The sequence below is a fragment of the Aedes albopictus genome, unplaced genomic scaffold (genome assembly GCF_035046485.1).
Source record: "Aedes albopictus strain Foshan unplaced genomic scaffold, AalbF5 HiC_scaffold_478, whole genome shotgun sequence".
NCBI classification, from domain to species: Eukaryota; Metazoa; Arthropoda; class Insecta; order Diptera; family Culicidae; genus Aedes; species Aedes albopictus.
In genome coordinates, this window is record NW_026917285.1 from 3,373 (window position 1) to 24,431 (window position 21,059).

At 41.3% G+C, this 21,059-nt stretch overlaps 2 protein-coding genes across 2 annotated transcripts; one reads left to right on the top strand and one right to left on the bottom strand.

Annotated features, from left to right (window-relative positions):
* Positions 1 to 2,763: 2,763 nt before the first annotated feature.
* LOC109432379 (RING-box protein 1A) lies at positions 2,764 to 3,849 on the bottom strand. Its single transcript, XM_029852524.2, has 5 exons — positions 3,695 to 3,849; positions 3,469 to 3,593; positions 3,357 to 3,384; positions 3,083 to 3,204; positions 2,764 to 3,018 (listed from the first exon to the last, which is right to left on the bottom strand). Exons 2-5 carry the CDS (start codon positions 3,547 to 3,549, stop codon positions 2,920 to 2,922), a joined length of 330 nt encoding a protein of 109 aa, XP_029708384.1. The 5' UTR covers positions 3,550 to 3,593; positions 3,695 to 3,849; the 3' UTR covers positions 2,764 to 2,919.
* Positions 3,850 to 5,971: 2,122 nt separating this feature from the next.
* Positions 5,972 to 20,225, top strand: LOC109432362 (fl(2)d-associated complex component; the record flags this gene model as incomplete). The annotated part of the gene is given in 3 exon segments (XM_062843707.1): positions 5,972 to 6,431; positions 16,817 to 18,488; positions 18,685 to 20,225. Coding segments are annotated over 3 exon segments (3,381 nt in total), but the record flags the coding sequence as incomplete, so codon positions are not given.
* Between the last annotated feature and the right edge of the window lie 834 nt (positions 20,226 to 21,059).

Genomic DNA, 21,059 nt, shown 5'->3' on the forward strand with positions numbered 1-21,059 from the left:
AGATATTTTTGACAAAGTGTATCTATCACCATAAATTTCTCAGCCGTCTATCAACCGATTCGGGTTCTTAAGGCCCGAAACGAAAGCTACTACACCCTAGAAGAACGCTTTTGAATTTCATTCCGATTGTATATTTTGTAACCGAGATATCTTTCGGAGAGTACTTTGGAGTAATACAACTTAACTTTTTAAGAGGTCTTTGACAAAATGCTTCATAATAAGTGAATCAGCCGTGTGTCAATCGATTTGAGTTCTCTCAGCATCAAACGAAAGCTACAGCATCCAAGTAGTATGCTATTAAATTTCATGCCGTTTGGACATTTTGTTTCCGAGATATCTTTCCACGAGTACTAAGGAGTAATGAAATTTACGCTTTTGAGAGATTTTTGATAAAATGTATCATAATACATTTCTCAGCCGTCTGTCAACAGATTTTTTATTACCCTTCTTACACCCATAAGAAGGGTATAAACACAGACAAACAGACGTAACACTCTGATATTTTGCATCGTACACCGATTTAACGGTCTATTTGAAAATTTGATAGTTGGCCAACTGACCACCCGTGGCGCTCGCATCGTTTTTGCTCGAGTTTGACGTTTGCCCACTACCGCCACCTAGTTCATGGTCGGCCAAACTCAGTCCTTTTAGCATTGGGCGAACATGTTTCCGTGACTATGATTTGATTCAAAAAATGTTCGAAGTGTTACGTCTGTTTGTCTGTGGTATAAATATCGCTCGAAAAACCGACTTTCGATCCGAGGCCCGGAGGGCCGAGTCTCATATACCAATGAACTCAGCTTGACGAACTGAGCAAATGTCTGTATGTGTGTGTGTGTTTCTCAGCCGTCTGTCAACCGATTTGAGTTCTCTTGGAAGCAAATGAAAGCTACTACATCCTAGTAGAACGCTATTAATTTTTTTTTTCGATTGGACGTTTGGTTACCGAGATATCTCTCGAAGAGTACTTTTGAGTCATACATCTAAACTTTTTAAGATTTTTGACCAAGTGTATCATAATAAATATTTTGGCTGTTTGTCAATCGATTTGAGTTCTATTGGCACCAAATGAAAACTACAGCATCCTAGTAGATCGTCCAGAAATTTTATTTCGATTGGACAATTGGTTACAGAGATATATATCTTTCGAAGAGTACTTAGGATTTATACAACTAAACCTTTGGAGATTTTTGACCAAGTGTATCATAATAAATATCTTAGCCGTCTGTCAACCGATTTCGGTTATCCTGACACCAAATGAAAGTTACAACACTCTAGTAGAATCCTATACAATTTCATTAGGATTGGACATTTGGTTACCGAGATATCTTTCAAAGAGTACTTGGGAGTAATACAGGTTAACTTTTTGAGAGATTTTTGACCAAGGGTACCATAATAAATATCTCAGCCGTCTGTCATCCGATTTGGGTTCTCTAAGCACCAAATGAAAACTACAATATCCTTGTATAAGGCCCTGAAATTTTATTTCGATTCGACATTTGATTACTGAGATATCTGTGATATTAGCGTTAAGAATCATGAAATCTAGGGTTTTTTCAATCTTAAACTCGTTTTCCCTAAAAAAGCTACTCGTAGCTAGCAATTTCTAAATGTTGTACATACGTCTCTATTATTGAAATTGAATTGTTCTCAGTTGTAAGGTTATCCAAATCTCTGAATTGTTAATGTTAAGTTCTTTCTTTAAAATAGTGTTATTGACTACAGAAAAATAAATTGAATTGAATTGAATTAAATAGCAAATTACAAATACACAGGAATTTAATAAAAACTAACAATATGTTAAATGAAAGCTTTGAATTTATATATTGTGGGAAAAATGCAAGAACCGGACAGCCAAAATAACTAGCTAATGCCAAAACTGATTAACTTAGTTTAGTAGATATATATATGTCCTTTTAAAACCATGATCACGAATACCAAGTACTTCGGAGCTAATTTAATCGACTGATTAAGAGATATTAGACAAAGTGTATCTCGTTGATTTTCTTATCCTATTGTTAATCGATTCAAGATCTTTTGGCAGTTAACAAAAGATACAATATTCCAGAATATGTAAGCTATTTTTTAAACATTGCATACAAGATTCTAGGAGGTGCCTGGCATTCCTGGTAGTTTAGTCCATGGTCCATGTTCTATTTCCGTTGCGGGAAATACAGTCCATGATGCTATTTTGGAAACCAATCCATTAGATGCCAAATCCACAATATTTTCTAGAACTTTTGGTCCATTACACAAAATAAATATGTTAAATACAAATAATACAACAATAATTTTAATAAGTGTAAGAAGGGTTCTGTTCACCATAGGTGGATTAAATCGGGTTTTTGTAGATGTAGTTGTGAAACTGCGAGGAAAATATTTGCACTCTTACCCCGGACGTTAGTTTTATCATTATTTACCCGTTTTACCCAATTCGATTGTGTAATATTTGCATATGCAATCTGAATAGCCTTACAATCGGCGTGCACTTTTGTGTGAGGAAAAATTTGCGCTAGTGTTCGTGTGTTGAAATGTCACTTATCTCTATTGCTATCTACGAAGCTTAATCACGATTAGTCCTAAATTAATCAATACACGTTTTATCCCAATTCATTTCAGCCATTTATACTGCCAATTTCAATAGCTACAGCTTTGACTAACAACAAGAATATAGGTACCTACTTTGGTGAAGTACAAAATTTGTTCAAATTACAATTGCTTTAAAATTCCGGGAATTTCTCAAACAAGAATTACATAGTTGAGTTGCGCTGAATTCTTGAAGCAAATGAAGAGATTTATTTTCAGAGTTAGTTATCCCAAATCATGTTCTGTTCATCAGGGGCGATTTAAATTATTAAAAATGATGTATACCTAATACAGATATCCTGCTTGGGCAAATCGAAGGAAATATCAAGCCGTCTAGTGACCATACTTCTGGAATTCCCATTCCCTGTTGTCCAGTGGGCACACTTGTCGTGTCTTCAACCAACGGGAGATGCAATGGAAATGGAATGCGTGCTAAAACGAAGGAAATATTGAGTTAGTTAACCGGTGCAGTAGACAAAGTAAGGAAACAACTTACATTACATACACCCCAGGCCACTGTGCACTCCTCGCTGGTGGCGGATGCCTGATTGGCCTGGCATTCGATGCATAAATCCATGATGTGATTACGGCAAATGGCGCAATTGTCTACCACGATGTCTGCAAGATTGAATCAAACATTTAATAATGAAGGAAAACATTCACTAAGATTAGCTGAAAATTGGCATTAATCAAACCAGGAAACTTCAAAAGAGGTTACATCAATACCAAGGTCAACCACGAAAATCGTAATGAAGCAGATTCAAACTTACCCCATGCCCATAGAGCCACAGCATTCCACTGAAAACATTAACAAAAATAAGATTATTACTTTTATTATCATAATACTTGACATAGAATAAAATTTTACAATTATTTTCGTACCTTTTTCACCTCGAATCGCTTCCGCTCTCCGCGACTGCTGCTGGATGTTGGTTGCTCGAACTCTTCCTCATCGATCTCCATTGTTGCGGCGACTGATTTGTATAAAATTTAGGCACACGAAAACACTAGCGAGAGAAGAAATATCGCAGGGATGAATATTAATGTAAAATCTACCAGAATTTTGCCAAAAATCGACCAATTTTACAAGATGACGATGCTTTCTCACCTTTCTTTTGTTTGTAAGCCGCACAAGAACGCAAAAATGGAAACGAACGATGACCGACGACGAGCAGCCCGTAGACGGATGAGTGTCGTAAAACGTCAAAATGCGTTACGGAATTTAACGATGCAGCCTGGTCGAGCACAGCTCTATTCAACGGTAAATATTTAACGAAAAATACACGGATAACCTAAATTACCTAATTGTTGGGTCGTTTTAACCCAAACTATCGTTACCCAAAATTAGATTCTATCCCACACACACAGCAAAAAATAAATTCTGCGCAGAAAAAACTGTTGTGTAATATTGCGGGTTGCTTTGAAAGATGGATTTTTGATGCACTTCATCTATCACACTATTTTTGTGCTCCAGCACGGTTGCCGATATCAATTTTATAAATTACACATTTTATGATTTTTTTCTACAAGAGAAATGCATAAACCTGTATAACTGGCCACCCGGTCATGACTCTGGGTGAGAAAAAAGAAAGAAAGCCAAATGCGCGGGTTGTCAGATAGATGAGAATCAAAACAAAATCGAGAAAGAATCAGGCGAAACACACACCACGTGCTTATTTGTGACATTTCTCGACGTCAAAATGCTGTCAGAGAGCGCGGTTGCACTTATCGTCACACTTTTCAACCGTCACACTTTCATACTGTGCAGTTCGATTTAGTGGGAACTGTGCAATATTACATCTGAACTGCTGCAACCCGATCAATACGTCGGTTGCATGAATATTACATAGGACGATGTACACATAAGAACAAAAGATTTTACATCAAAACGATGTAATCGTACATAGGAATCGTGATTACAATGATTATTTAGTACATCGGAATGAGTTACATCGGGCGGGTTGCATTTATTTTTTGCTGTGCATCTCTCCCCCACCGATGATGTTAACACAGAGATTCGCACCACCCAACGAGTTTGAGCCCAATAAGACATTTTTTTTTTCATGTGGCAGGTCCGTTTCTGTATTTGTTTAGTGATTTTGTTTACAAAGGATAAACAACAGCTGCTAATACGCTTCGTGTAAAAGACTTGAAAAATCATCAGCAATGATTTGAATGTTTGTATGATGAGAAAGCAAATTCTCCGTATCTTCAAGGAAATCATGGAAAAAGTGTGGGTATAATTATTCCTTGTCTTATTTGCTGCTGTTTGAGTAAAACGTTGCAAAACTGTCTTGATGTTTTCTTCATTTCGGCACCAACATTTCAAAAGGGCGTAACTGCTTTTGCAACCAATGCCTTCTCACAGAGCTGTGGGTCGTATTTCATTCATCTCACGCAACTCACTTCCATTAATCGAAAGAGGAGGATTTTATCTTTCTATTTGTGCTAGTGGATTGCTCGAGAGGGATGGGATACGCTCCACAGCTTTGTGAGAAGACATTGGTTGTAAATGCAGTTACGCCCTTTTGAAATGTTGGTGCCGATTTATTGTCTCTTCAACAGCACACGCTAAGAAAATGTTACTCTAAAATGAGTAAGATTCACACAAAACTGAGCTAAACTGGAACAGCTCAAAAAATGAGTAAATTGCATTTCCAGCGATAGCGCTGGTCCAAGTGCAAAAATCCAACCAATTTAAGCCGTATTCTTCACATCAGCAAGAATATTATACAACTTAAACTGATGAGATTTTCGCACATGGGCCAGCGCTATCGCTGGAAATAAAATTAACTCATTTTTTAGTTGTCCCACTTTAGCTCCAAAATGAGTGAATTTTCTGACCGTGCACAGTTTTCCAATGTTTTGCTCAAACAGCATCAAATTAGACAAGGGGCTGTCCATTTATTACGTAAGGCAATTTTTCCGATTTTTCGACACCCCCACCCCCGCCCCCTTGTAAGATTTTTTGTATGAAACTCTAAATATTTTTGTATGGCGCGTAAGATTTTCCAAACCCCCACTCCCCCCGTAAACCCTTACGTAATTAATGGACAGCCCCCAAGGAATAATTATACCCACACTTTTTCCATGATTTCCTTGAAGATACGGAGAATGTGAATACTATTTCCTTGAAGAAACGGAAAATTCATTTTCTCACCATAAATTAAGAGCATTACTCCAAATCTAGTACTAAAATACAGCAATGAAAAATGGGTACTTTCACGGGAGCGTTAAGAGTGCGGCTTTAATCGATTTTCTCAAATTGTCTTCGAATGAACCTAAGTTTGGTTAGCACGAATTTATTGTGTAAAAAACTTAACGAATTGTTGACACATTTTAAGCGATGGTTCGCCTCCGAAGTACGACCCTGGATGTGCGCTTGTCATCCGCAGCAGACGTCAAAACGGAAAATTTTACAGTGGCAGGCATCGATCGGCATCCGAGAAAAGTTTGTTGTGTGAAATTTTCGGGAAATTTGGTGAAAAATTCTAGTGCTAGGCTAAACAAAAGTGTTCCCTCGGGATCCCAGTGCGTGAAAACATTGTGCGAGTGGCTTCACGGTATCGATTTCGGCACGGAACGGACCCCATTTTTTGTTTCCTTTTTCGACTTTATCCCCTTGCGAGAGAAGTGCGAAATATGTGCGATCCACTGCGGCGGGTGTCGAAAATAAGATGTCTACACCTGTAAAGCGTAAAATTACACTCGAGCTCAATCCGAATAAGAAGGTTCTCCCCAAAGATCGGCCCAGCGTGTTCCAGCGGCTCGGCACCAAGAAGTACCAAACGTCGCTGACTGGCGGAAGCGGGCCCGTAAAGCTACACCAGCAGGAGCAAGATTCGGTAAGTGTGGGGGGTAGGCGATTTTCGGGAAATATGGCCGGCTTGAGCGATTTTAATTGCCCCGAGTCAGTACATACATAACATAGATGAATACATTACAGTTGCATCTGAACAAGCGAGAATATGTGTTGTGTTGATGTTGATGCACTTGCATTTCAGAGAATCAGGTTGATTATACATGTTTATAGAATGTTGACTATTAATATTGAAAATCCCAGTTAAGCTAAAGAACCTGCATTAATGTGATATTGTTTAAAATTTCTCCTCACGGAATGATTTAATTCACATTTTTTTTCTCGGCATACATATCACCTTATTAACATAAAAGATGAAAATTGCTTTCCGAAAAATGATTTACCTGATGAATTCCTAGTGTGATTCCTTTCAAATAATTTATGTTTGCCTCTGCCTATTCAAACCGTTGCTGTATGCAGCTTATTGATATAAAAGCAGCGATGTTTATTAGAGAGCGTTTCGAGGGAGTCATGTGGTCACATCTAGTCTTGCCTATGCCGTTCTACCACCGTTCTCTGTTGTTCTACTTACTCTTCAAAGCGATATTTTAAGAAAGTGTTTATGGTCGTCACTTATCAGTGAAATCAATCAATTTAGGATACAATTTATTAGGGCTGTGCATCGTGGCGGTTTATCGGTATCGGCGATACGCAATTCATCTCATATCGGTATCGGCGATATATCGGATTCCAAATTATCGATATCGTATCGATATCCGATAACTTTATTAAAAGGCAACAAACACAAAAATGACGAATATGTGTACCTTTTTAATAAAACATATGTTACAAGTGAATATATGGAATCAACGATGTTGCTAAAATAACGAAACTTATTAAAATTAAAATTAAACTATTACAAAGTCTGACCTTAACATTTAAATTTATCAGAAATATCGGGAATAGTTAGCCTTTATCGTTATCGTTTTATATCGGTTTGAGCAATATCGGATATCGTATCGATAAATTTGATCCGATATTATCGATAATATCGATAAATGCACAGCCCTACAATTTATCTATCATTCTAATTGAAACATACAGTGACACTAACACAGATATTCAAGAATTACGAATTCGGAATAGCATCCATAATAGATCCTTCCTAGGATTTGTATTTCACCAGATATCTATTCTTTTATCGAAAAAGATGAAGTAGGTGCTCTGAGGCAGGGATGGGAACACTCACTTTCAAAGAATTACACTCACTTACATTCACCTCGTGGAGAGTTGCCTTCGCAGCTCCCTCACGACTTCGGTATGCGTGTGTGACTCCTACTCTATTCGGAAAGCTTTTAGACTAAACCACAAGGCAAAAGTCGTCCATACATTATTTGTTGATTGCACGCTTCTGAGCTGAGAAAACTGCAAGTGAGTGTAACTCTTTGCAAGTGAGTGTTCCCATCCTTGCTCTGAGGATACAGTTTTGAACCTACAGGACCGATATTTTCCAGATTGAATATTCTCCAGCTTCATTAGGAAGTGTGGAGATGGGCAGTGACCTGTTAAGAAACCTTTACATACACACTTAATTCGCGCTTGGTAAGTTTCATCAGTGCATTCGTGTTTTTCACGCTTGGAACAACGAATCTTTTGACTGGTTTATTCCAGCTGCAGAGTGCCAATTTACTCCTACAGTCTATTTTCCCCAGTTCAATAATACACTTGAGGATACTCTACAAAAAGGTTCTGGTCCATAGAAAGTGCCAGAGACCCTAGCAAGTTTATCAGAAACTTCGTTACCTGCAATGCTACAATGTCCTGAAATTGAAATTTGTATGGGATTTTGTATGAGAAAACATACTTTTTTGCATTTTAGCCATAAGTTGAAAAAGTTTGTCTGAAACTTTTTAGCCGATACTGTAAATTGATAGCCTAGGATGTTCTGAAGTCATGCATGCTGATGGCGGCCCGTCGAAGCTGTCGTCAGTTGCTGGATGGATTTCGTTGTGTAGGTGAGTGTGTTCGTGCGTCGGAAGAGTGTTTTGCGCAGTGGTTTGACTCGCTCGCAGAGTCAAGCATGCTGATGGCGGCCCGTCGAAGCTGTCGTCAGTTGCTGGATGGATTTCGTCGTGTGGGTGAGTGTGTCTTGCATCGGAAGAGTGTTTTGCGCGGTGGTTTGACTCGCTCGCAGAGTCAAGCATGCTGATGGCGGCCCGTCGAAGCTGTCGTCAGTTGCTGGATGGATTTCGTCGTGTAGGTGAGTGTGTTCGTGCATCGGAAGAGTGTTTTGCGCGGTGGTTTGACTCGCTCGCAGAGTCAAGCATGCTGATGGCGGCCCGTCGAAGCTGTCGTCAGTTGCTGGATGGATTTCGTCGTGTAGGTGAATGTGTTCGTGCGTCGGGAGTGTGTTTTGCGCGGTGGTTGGATTAGTTCGCAAAAATCAACCATGCTGATGGCGGCCCGACGAAGCTGTTGTCAGTTGCTAGATGACCGTCGTTTATAGCAAATATTGAGCAACTGCCGAAACGAAAGCGGGTGGTCGATTGCTCGCTTTCCGCGTGAAGCGAGCAATAGCGTCGCAGTCTGCGTGTCATGATTCAACGTCAAAAGGTCATATTACTTATCAAAGTGAATCCAGACCCAACGATACCTTCCTGACTAATAAGCATTCCATCCTGCAGCTTTTGGTGGAGTCGCAGCGGTAAACGCGGTCTTTCACAACAAAGGTTGCAACTAACATTCCTTCCCTCTCCCAACCTGACTGCAAGGACGTGGCCGGCGCCGTTATTGTACCGTTAAAGAGAGCCACTGAAGCGTGCACAGTGAGAATGTTGACCACTCCCAGTCAATTATTCAGTTGATTCATTGTGCAACTGTCATTGGTTCGGGTCAATCACGGAGTAGCAACCATAGATATGTGCAGTCAGTCTAAGCTAAGCTAAGCTAAGCTACATGTTTTTAGAAAAAAAATTGAGTTTGTTATAAGAGAAATGCAAAAAAGTGTGTTTTCCCATGTAATACCCCATACAAGATTCTATAACATTCCCCAGAAAACCATTCCCCAGAATACCAATCCCCAGAATTCTATTCCCCAGAAAACCATTTCCCAGAATGTACCATTTCCCAGAAATCCATTCCCCAGAAATCCATTACCCAGAATGCACCATTCCCCAGAAATCCATTCCCCAGAATGTACCATTCTCCAGAAAAGCTTAATATACTCGTCTAAAAAGTTTAATTCGATACACAAACAGTACAATGTTGATCATAATGATATGTTATAGGCAAGGATTTTAACATAATAGTGTTATTACGCGCAAACATCTATTTCTTATACGATATATCCATAAAAATATTCTACAATGGTTCAAACGTTTAATTACCATTGTACACAGTTGCATGTTGATCTTTAAACCTATCTTGAAAGTTCACAAACTGTCCATTCCAGTTGCGTTGCTATAAAATGTTTTGTTTTTGACAGATTTGTGAAAATTGCGCAGCACTTGTTTCACGATGAATAAAGTTTTAAAAGTGATGTGCAAAATTTACAGAGAAAACGCATTTTCTTTTGATGTTGTTCAGTGTACAAGATGCTAATGGACCAGTTTATGGTCGGTTTATATTAAAAAGATTTTTCTGTCGAAAACTTTGAGTAACTCGGAAAGACTCAACTGACCACGTTTTTCTACGCAAATGGTTGGAGGAATCCATCCCAATGGATGTTCCTAATTATTCGCTTCAAAGGCCCTTCATTCATGCGGTATGAGAAGGGCTTTTATCATTATTCCAATACTATGGAATAGAAAAAGTGATCATAGGTATAAGCAGTTTTAATGCCAGCAATTCTAAATATTTTTAATGAAGAAGGAAAAAGGTATCATTGTTTTCCTTTTGGCTTTCAAAAACCCAACAATGTTCCTTCTTTTAAAACATTTTTTTTTCTTAGAATTAAGGCAATTAGTATTTTTTTGGAATTATACCGTGACTGTACCTAATTCCGTTCACTTAAGGCGATGAACTAAGTCTAATAGCTGTAGAAAATACATGTTCTGCATTTAGTGACTGTAATTGTGCAACGCTGTTTCATTATGTCTCTATACTGCTAAAAAAATATAATCAAGGTTGCAAGCACTCCACTTATTTTGAAAATGGCCGCTATTTAAAACAAATTGTTGTTCCTTATTCCAATCAGTATGATCCTAATTCCGTTCACTTGTGTTCCTAATTCCGGTCACTCCAAGTAATTATTAAGGTGACAAAATAATCATTTATCATAGGTTGTTATAGTTATATTTATATTTTATATGTCGAAATACATTTATTTACTTATCAAAACATGTTAGTTCTATAATAATTTGAAGTACATAATAACATTGGATTATTTTAATGTTGTTGCGTTTTTGAGAGCTTTCTGGGAAAACTACAAAATTCCACCAGACTGAAACAGTGTCGAATGTCGCGTTAAAGTCGGGTCAAATTTTATCGAATGTTGGACCAATGTTGGGCCCACATCGCATAACTGTTGGGTCTATGTTGGGCTTGGAGACCAAAATAAAAACAGGTCAATGATAGGTTTATGTCGGGTTTGACGTCATCTATAAATTTTAAACCTACGACTCCACAATTTACCAATAAATGATATGAACCAAACATCAATCGTCAGGGAGCCTTATAGAGTAATGCTGGAGTTGGTTGTTTCGATTGTACTGCAGATTTTTCATAGTTTCCTTTGGATTTATATGGTGATTGGAATTAGGAGCAAGTACAACCAGTAGTATCCTAATTCCGGTCATGTGCCTTTTTCATTTCTATCATCAGGAGTCTTCTTCGAAATGTTGATTTGATGTTAAATTTATAAAAATATGTCCTTTATTGTTCTGCTTTGGTGCTATTTTGATTGATTTTGTTAATATTTCAATGAAAATGCATTAAATGTATAAATTGATGCAATTCACAGGTCCGCAAAAGAAAAAAAAGTAGAATGGCGGCCGATTGGATAATTAATGGCATTTAATGTATTTTCACATCAATACACAAGAAACCCTTTAACTTTTTGATTATATTCTGGCGTGGACATACTTATTGAAAATTACAAAAATCAATTTGCTTAAGATTTGCGACAATTTCGGCCAATACTCGGTGTTTTGATTCGTGTGAACGGAATTAGGAGCTGATTGGAATTAGGCGCGGTCACGGTAAATGCTTACATTTTTAACATAGATTCTCCCTTCTTTTCTACATAGGCTGTTCTTTCAAATTGCACTTTTCAGGAAATTATGGGCATTATTATAACCACCGGTGTTAAATTGATGTTATATTTATTATATATTTTTTTCAAATTTCTAAACACCTGTGCTTGTGGTGCCGATAATTACCTAAACATTGCAACTCGAAAGAACAGCCTATGTAGAAAAGAAGGGAAAATCTATGTTGAAAAAGTAAGCAGTTGTGATGCCGATAATTTCCTGAAAAGTGCAATTCGAAAGAACAGCCTATGCAGCAAAGAAGGAAACATCTATGTTGAAAAAGAAAGCAGTTATAATTCCTATAATTGTACCAATTGCCTAAATTCTAAAAAAAGCTTGTTTAAAAAAAGGAACAGTGTTAGGTTTTTGAATGCCGAAAGGAAAACAATGTCACCACAGACAAACAGACGTAACACTTCGAACATTTTTCGATTCAAATTTTAGTCTCGGAAACAGATTCGCTTAATTCTAAAAGGACTGAATTTGGCCAACCATCAACTAGGTGGCAGTAGTGTCAAACTCGAACAAAAACGATGCGAGCGCCGCGGATTGGCAGTTGGTCAACCCTCAAATAAACCGTTAAATCGATGTACGATGGCAATTATTAGAGTGTTACGTTTCCTTCTTCGTTAAAAAAATGTTTGAGTCGTTATAAGAATTGTTGGCATTACAACTGCTTATATGTTCATCAACAATTTTCCCTTCTTTTGCATAGGCTGTTCTTTCGAGTTGCACTTTTCAGGAAATTATCGGCATCGCAACTGCGTACATACTTTTTTAACATAGATTCTCCCTTAGGCTGTTCTTTCGAATTGCACTTTTCGGGAAATTATGGGCATTACAGCCTCCACCGGTGTTAAAATTACTAAAATATTTATTTAATATTTTTTTCAAATTTCTAAATACCTGTGCTTGTGGTGCCGATAATTACCTGAATAGTGTAACTCGAAAGAACAGCGTATGCAGAAAAGAAGGAAAAACTACGTAGAAAATGTAAGAAATTTTGATGCCGATAATTTACTGAAAAGTGCAGTTCGAAAGAACAACCTATGCAGAAAAGAAGGAAAAATGTATGTTGAAAAAGTAAGCAGTTGCGACACCAATAATTATACCAATAACCTAAATTGTAAAGGCAAATCATGCTTATTTCCAAAGTTTTTAAGAATTTTTGGCAGGATGTTTCTTTCGGTGATTTCTTACGAATAAATATTTGATTTTTAGCTATTAATATAAACCATTCAGGGTCTCCAGTTAGCCTAGTGGTTAAGGCTATGGATCGCCAATCCAGAGACGGCGGGTTCGATTCCCGTTCCGGTCGGGAAAATTTTCTCGACTCCCTGGGCATAGAGTATCATTGTACTTGCCTCACAATATACAAATTCATGCAATGGCAGGCAAAGAAAGCCCTTCAATTAATAACTGTGGAAGTGCTCAAAGAACACTAAGTTGAAGAGAGGCAGGCCAAGTCCCAGTGCGGACGTAGAACCATAAAGAAGAAGAAGATAAACCATTCAGAAATAAAACAATAGTTTTATTTTCTTTCTGGGGAATGGAATTCTCGGGAAATGGTACATTCTGGGGAATGGAATTCTGGGGATTGGTTTTCTGGGGAATGGTTTTCTGGGGAATGTTATAGAATCCCCATACAAACTTCAAACGCGATGCGCAAAACGTAGACATAACCGATCGTGCCCAGATTTTGCACACTTATTTGGGTCCTGAAATGGGATCAAAAAAGCTTTGATCTGATGGGATACTATTGAATTTTTCATTTTTCCATATAAACGATGACCCACTCTAATACTTAATCATCTGAACAATTTAGGCGTGGTTCGGATGGTCCGAAATCGTTTCTTGTATGGCCGGTGGCTCCAAATGCTGCCGATAGGCTGCCATCCACTGGTCGCCGATGACGACCCGGTTCCGCTACGCTTTTGTTTTCCCGGCGACTCAACTTAAGTTCTATCTTAAAATCTATGTCTGAAAGATGCTTAACGTTATCATGGAATATTCATTTGTGATGCAAAATGGAAAAGCTATCAAATTAACTTCAAATGGCTTTGTTACTAAGAAAAACACGGTAAGAATGCAAAACAACATGGGACAGATATGCTTAGAAGGGCAGTCTAGGTAGTGGTAGAGAGATTTCGACTCGTGGATTCTACTCAAAGTACATATAGAAACCTACAGGGCTGTTACAGATGGCGCGGATTTTGCGTTTTTCGCGGTTTTTGCGTTTCGCGCGGATTTCGCGCGTTTTTGCTAATTTCGGCGCGGATTTTGCGGAAATGGTTTTCAAATGCACTTACATCAAACATTTAGACAAATAGCTCAACAAAACCAGAAAAAGAACGTTTTTAAATTAGTGTTATGTAATGTTGTGCTTAATTAAAATCAATGTTAATAGTCCCTAGCTTGGAGGGCTAAACTTACACTGCACTATATCTATGCATTTGTTAATTCTTCAGCGCGCGCGCTGTTGTAAAAAGTACAACACTATCAAAAAACCTCGCTTTTCGTATACAGCGCGAGTGCGGTGCAGTTTCGGTTGCTTGATGGCGCGCGTCCTGGAAGGTTAAACTGAGAAGATCTTCTTCTGAATTTCTATTGAAGCTATTTCTGTCTTATCCCCGATTCATTTCATTTGGCTAAAATTTTGGATAGAATGGCAAGATTTCTGAAATAGTTGTTTCTTGGTGATCAAAATAAAAAGGATACAGGTAAAACGTCCTGGAGCTTTTTATGATTTCTAAGATAATTCCATGGAATAAACTTTAAAAACTCTGGATATAATATTATTCATTAGAAATTTCTAACGATTTTTTTAAATTATCCAACAATTTCTTGATTAATTATGGATGGAGGGCCCATATAGCCGAGGCGGTAAACGCACGGGTATTCAGCATGACCATGCTGAGGGTGACGGGTTTGATTCCCAGTCGGTCCAGGATCTTTTCGTTAAGGAAATTTCCTTGACTTTCTTGGGCATAGAGTATCTTCGTGCCTGCCACACGATATACGCATGCAAAATGGTCATTGGCAGAGGAAGCTCTCAGTTAATAACTGTGGAAGTGCTCATAGAACACTAAGCTGAGAAGCAGGCTTTGTCCCAATGAGGACGTTACGTCAAGAAGAGAGAGAGAGAGAGAGAGAGAGAGAGAGAGAGAGAGAGAGAGAGAGAGAGAGAGAGAGAGAGAGAGAGAGAGAGAGAGAGAGAGAGTTTAAGAATGACGGAATTGACGAAATTCCTGAATCAGTTATTACTACTTGCGAAACAATTTGTTTTGCTAATACTATGATTTCCGATCAGAGCATCCTTTGTGAGGGGCACAGTTGTTAAAGGGTTTCTTGGTAGATTTTTTTTTGCAAAATACTTGAACAAAAATGTTGAAGCTTTCGAAATCCTTAGAACAAGAACATTTTGCTGAAATATCCATCCAATCCTAATTTCCAAGGGTGTGGTGTGACCAGAAACTCTTATTATACATAAATGATCCAATGAATTTATACTTTTTCAAGTATCTCTTGCTTAATGTTCAGAACATTTTATAAATATCGTCCTAAGGAATAAAATTTAGTGGTTGTTCGAGCCCAGCAGGGTGAATCGAACTGCAGCGGACTGTATCACTTTAGTTTTTGGGGGAAACACTCGCGAGAGGAGCAAGGACTGGCAAGGGCCAATCCTCTGGGAATCGGAGGTCGAAAAATGGCGGACACAACCTGGTTTGGCAAGGGCCAACAGGGGAAGAATCGCTTCACGGGAGGGAACTTGGCAAGGGCCAATTCTTCGGTGGAAAAAGGTGATCAGGACACTGACGACTACATTCTTAGCACTACATTTATTTTACTCTTCTTTCTCTCTATTACAAATTCTTCTTTTGCACTTCTGCTGCTGTCGGGTGCGCGCGCGGCCGATCGGTTCGACGCTTCGGTAGAGACTGATTGTCTCCGCCGCTGATGCGGTGGCTTGAGGTGTAGTGGTGGTAAAACGGGACTCCGCCGTCGTTGGTGCGCTGGCTCGAGTTTGGGTTTTACTTTAGCAAATTGTGGTAGCGGTAGTGGTTCAACTTCCGACGGTAGTCGGAACAGTGGTGATTCAACCAAAAATTTCACTAATATTACTCCATTTGTTTCTGCAAAAAGATTTCCTTGAATTTCTCAAAAAGTTCCTGAAAATTCTCAAATGATCTTTTGGGATTTCATGATTTCTACCATAAGCGCAGTTTCGAGTTCGAAAGGAATCGCTCTAGAAACTTCTTGAGTGACTCCTGGCAGAAACTTTCTACGGTGACTCCCATTTGAACTGTCATTTCTTCGCTACTGCGTACTCACTGCGATCGAAGAAAACCCGATTTCTTGAGCGATTCAGGCAAGGAATTTCCCATGCATCAAGATAGGCTGAGAAATTCCTTCTGAACTGCAAACAGTGCTATAAAGTTGATTATAAATTATTTCAATAGTTTCGTCAAACTGCTGCCTTTTTCTCGTAAAATAGTAGGCACTGATTGATAAGCAATCTGATGAGCAATCGAAGAATCATTGATCCAAAACTTATTATTGCAATTTAAGGGCGGACGGGACGATCGGGGAAATATCCGCCATTGCTCTGTTGCTACTAAGATGGTAATCTCAGATTCTACTTCATATTTTGCAACAAAAAACTATCACTGTGTATGCTCACTTGCAGTGCATATACTGATTGTTTTTCAGCATCTTCAGTGCGATAGAACTCGAGATTACCATCTTCAAAATCGCGAGGCAAATTGTTAGAAAGAGAGGCAAGATAGGAAAAATAACACGGCGTCCCGTTTCACCTTAAAAAACAAGCCTGTTTGCAACATGTTTAAACTTTGAGTAGAAGTGGTTATACGAAGTCATGGATTAGTAATTTAAAATCATTTTACTAATTCATCAATTGGTTTTCTCTTGAAAATTTTGGCTTTTAATAAGTTTGAGGCACAAATTTCCCAAATGGAGGAGAACGTGCCTCTGGAGCCGACCTACTACCTGAAGTTTGAGTCATCAAAGCCATATGTTTTCTACTTGCGCGGATTTGATGACCTCGGCGCGGATTTCAAATGGCTTGGCGCGGATTTTGCGGTTTTCAAATCGACACTTTTGTAACAGCCCTGAACCTAACATAAAAATCTAATATTTCACATTTCTCTTCCTTTTTCCACAGACTGTCAACAAGGAAGAGATAGTCAAACGCATTGTCGGCTGCGACGAACCGGAACTGGTTCCACCTCCCAAACTTGTGATCGTGCCGGAGAGCGTCTCGGCACACGCCCGACTCATCGAGGCACAACTTGCCGCCAAACTTGGCAAGGTCATAGTCAGCCGGGGAGAAACTATCGGAGCCACCGGTCCAGCGAGCATCGTACCTCCCGTTTCCAGCAGCAGAAGCGAAGCCAAGTCTAGCGGAGGGGGCGGTAGTGGTGGGCACAGCAGTTCCGCAGTCATTGAACGTGCGGGTCCCAGTGCCGGCGGTAGCAGTTCCGAACCATCGCGAGGCGGCGGCGGTGGCGGAGGAGGAGGAGGCTGGGATCAATCCAGTCTAGAGAATGCTGATCAGGACATTCTAGAGCGCAAACGTAAAGAACTACAGCACGAGCTGAAACTGGAGATGGACGCTAGTGGCGGTGGAAGCAGTCATCACCATCATCACCACCATTCTTCGTCCTCGTCGATGATGAAGCAGAAATCCGGCAAGGAGACTCTGGTGGTGAAGAAGATCCGAAAGGTACCGGCCCCCCGTAGGTCATCCTCCAGTTCGGACAGTTCTAGTAGCAGCGGGTCGGATTCATCCGATTCGGATTCAAGTTCCAGCTCTAGCAGTTCCAGCCGAGATTCGAGACGGGTCAAGAAACGGACTGTCCGCCAAAGACGCGATTCAAGTTCCAGCTCGGATGGTGGCGGTGCGAAGAAGATTGTCAAAAAGCACCCTAAAAAGCTCTCTGCTGATGGAACCAAACGAATTGTGACCAAGAAAATCGGTGGGCACCTGACCAAGATTCGTGTTAAGAAAGTCACGAGTCCTGGAGGAACCACAAGTCACATCCGGAAAGTTGCCCGTGAAGTATCCCCTAGTGGAAAGACGCCCACGAAATATACCGTCAAAAAGGTGGTAGCCTTGAAGAAAGATAAGCATGCCGTAGTGGTGGATGCCCGGGAACGTGTCCGTGAAAAGGAACGTGAAATGGCTCTGCGGGAAAAAGAACGAGAAAGAGAAAAAGAACGTTTGCGCCTTCGAGAGCGAGAGCGTGAACGCGAGCATGTCAAAAGTCGATCACCCAGGGCGCATATCAGGTCTCGTTCGCCGCGATCGCGAATGTCCCCAACGGCCGTAACGGTGACCGTTCGCGGAAGGGAGAAAAAGAAGTCTCCCGAGGGATCGCGATATCGCGAACCGCCAGTAGCCGTAGTGAGACGCCCGGAGCGATCCCCTGAACGAATGGACGATCGTCGCAGACATGAAACCCTAAAAGATCGCGAACGCCGCGAAAGACAAGAACGGGAACTGGCCAGAAACAAGGAACGTGAAGAGGCGCTAGCTCGCTGTCAGGAACGCCAACGGGAGCGTGAACGGCTGGCTGCCGCAAAGGATCGCGTCGCCCCTCGTCGCGAGCGGGAAGTTCAACCACCCATAGATGGAGGCTTGGAAAAGCCCGATCGTCATCGACCGGTCGAACGGTTGTTGCCTCGTCCAGCAGAACGCGCTCGAGCTTTAGCCGCAGCTCGGTCACCTGGAGGTGGTAAGCTTGATCACGATCGTAGTCGGACCCCAAACTCACCACGCAGCCGCGATCGCATTCCCCGGGAGCGGTCATTTGATCGTGGACCTGCGGATAGAGGTAAGTTTGATAGCTCGTTTCCCCCTTGAACGCCAATTTTTCGAATGATACCTACTTTTTTTCCGAGTGACTCATTTCCCTTAAAACCTTGTGTTACGAACTGTTATGTGTATCTAACCTTTTCGTGGTCAAGGGTCTTTCGGGCAACTGACCATCGGGGTAGAAAACCGCTTCTAGAATATTTATTTTCTTGCAGGATTTGTCGATCATCATGACCGGCGCAGTCGTTCCAGAGATAGAGAATATGTTACTCCCATTGTCCGTGGTGCCCGAAGCCGCGATAGTCCTTATGATCGTCATGCCGCACCGCCTGCACCACGAGAAACCCGCGACTACAGAGAGCCTGAGCCTCGTCCTGCCCCTGCTTACGAGCGAGACAGAGGTGGTCGTGGCGGTGGAGAAGGAGGTGGTAGAGGTGGCCATGACTACGGTCGCAACGAATACCCGGACGACCCTCCGCCTCGACGAGAACTTGACCGGGAGTGGGAAAGAGAACGAGACAGAGAACGTGATCGTGAACCGGAACGTGGCCCACCGCAACGGGGTGGGTATGACCGACGTGACGACCACGGCCGAGACTGGAACCGAGATCACGGTCCTCCGCCGCACAGCCACAATCACGAGCCGGATAATTACCAGGGCCCATCCAGGAACTGGGAGGAAGGATCTCGCTGGAAGGAAGCCGACGGATGGGTAAATGAAAAAGATCGTGGAGACTGGAAGTTCAAGGACCGTGCATGGGAACATGATGATCACCCAGCAGTTGGTCCGCCAGCGCATTCTCACAATCACGGCGGTGGCCGCCGTTGGCAACATAATCATCCGGAGCCAAATCAAGGATCAAACTGGCACGGAAAACCACCTAAGGAAGACATGGATTTCAGTCCTCGTCACAAGCTGGCGGGAAGGCTTGGCGAAAGAGTAGGAAATGACAATTCTATGTTTCGACGGCAGCACCAAGGCCATCAGCCGATGTTCCACGGTCACGGCCGCAAAGGGCACGTAGGAATGGGTCCAGGTCGTTTTGGAAACCAGAACAAGTACAGTATCAACCGCACACAGCAAAATCTCGTGGCTCAACATCAACATTCGCACCAACATCCGCCACCACTACATCATCAACAACAACAGCAGCAACAACCTTCCCAAGGCCCTCAAGGGATTCAACCATTGATTCCTCCAGGACCAGGCCCAATCAATCTAATGAATCAACCGGGACCGATTCAGCAGGGACCGCCTCAGCTGGGACCCCCTCAGTTGGGACCGGCTCATCCAGGGCCGCCGATTCAACCAGGACCGGCTCAACAAGTCGCACCGGGTCCTGATAACAGCAATGCCCGGCAAATCACAGCTCCACCTGAAGATGACCTTCCACCCCTAATTCAGCCGATTCCTCCGGTAGCGAAACCAAATCCCAGCGCTTCTATGCCAAGCGAGGATACATCGAACCAGATGGTTCCTGGAACTGTAACGGTTCCATCCACAAGTGGAGAAACCCCTATTGATGGGGCAGCTTCCGTACGGCCACCAAACGAGGGTGTCGCACCGACGACAGATGCATCAATTACTGCTGAAGCAGCCGAGCCAGGATCCGTTGCTGCTGTCAGTGCTACTACAGCGGCTGTTACTGACAAACCAGCAGGTGAGCAAGCTGCTCTCCCACCCGCTGAACCTATGGATGAAGATAATCTCAGTGAAATCAGCGACGATCCGGACGATATTTTAACTAGAGAAGAGGTGAGTGGGATTTATTATCGTTTTTATCGTATTTCTACGGTATTCTTCTTCAACTCCGATGTTCACTTTGTATACGATTGGTTTTGTTCAAACAATAATAAAACTAGAATTTTGGATTAATGGCGACCTAAAAAACGAACGTCTAGGGTTAAAACTTCAGATTTGCTAGTTTGATGCTGAACCACATTAAGGAGTGCAATTTGGAATGTTGGAAAATGGAGTTGCGTGCTACACCGATCTTCGGCAGAATTGTTCAGGACTACGAGTACTTCCAGTTCCGAACGCCACCACGCGGCGCTAGTTTACGTGGTTACTGCCGGATTTTGAATTTCACCACTACGTTGTGTAGGTTAGTAGGGACTTATCTGATTCACTCAAAGGATTCCTCTGACAATTTCTCTAGCTATTTCAATGGGAATTCCTCACGGAAATTCTTATAGAGAATTCCCACAGGATTTCTTGTTCCAGCGATTCCTTCTGGAATTTCTTCAGAAATTTATTCAAGCATTTCTCCAGTAATTCCTTCTGGAATTTATCCACGTATTCATAATGTCTTCAGGAATTTCTCCCGAATTTTTTCAAAAGATTTCTCCAGGAATTCCTCAAAATATTGCTCAGGAAATTCCTCCTCCAGGGTTCATTGAGAATTCCTTTAGGGATCCCTTTGGGAATTCCACTAGGGATTTCTTCGGGAATCCTCCCAGTGATTCCATCGTAAATTTCTGCATTTTTTTATAGGGATTCCTCACGAAAACCCTTCAGGGATCCCTCCAGAGAGGTTCAAACCAAAATTCTTCCAGGGAGGGAATTGCTTCTCTTTCAGGCGAATTTCTG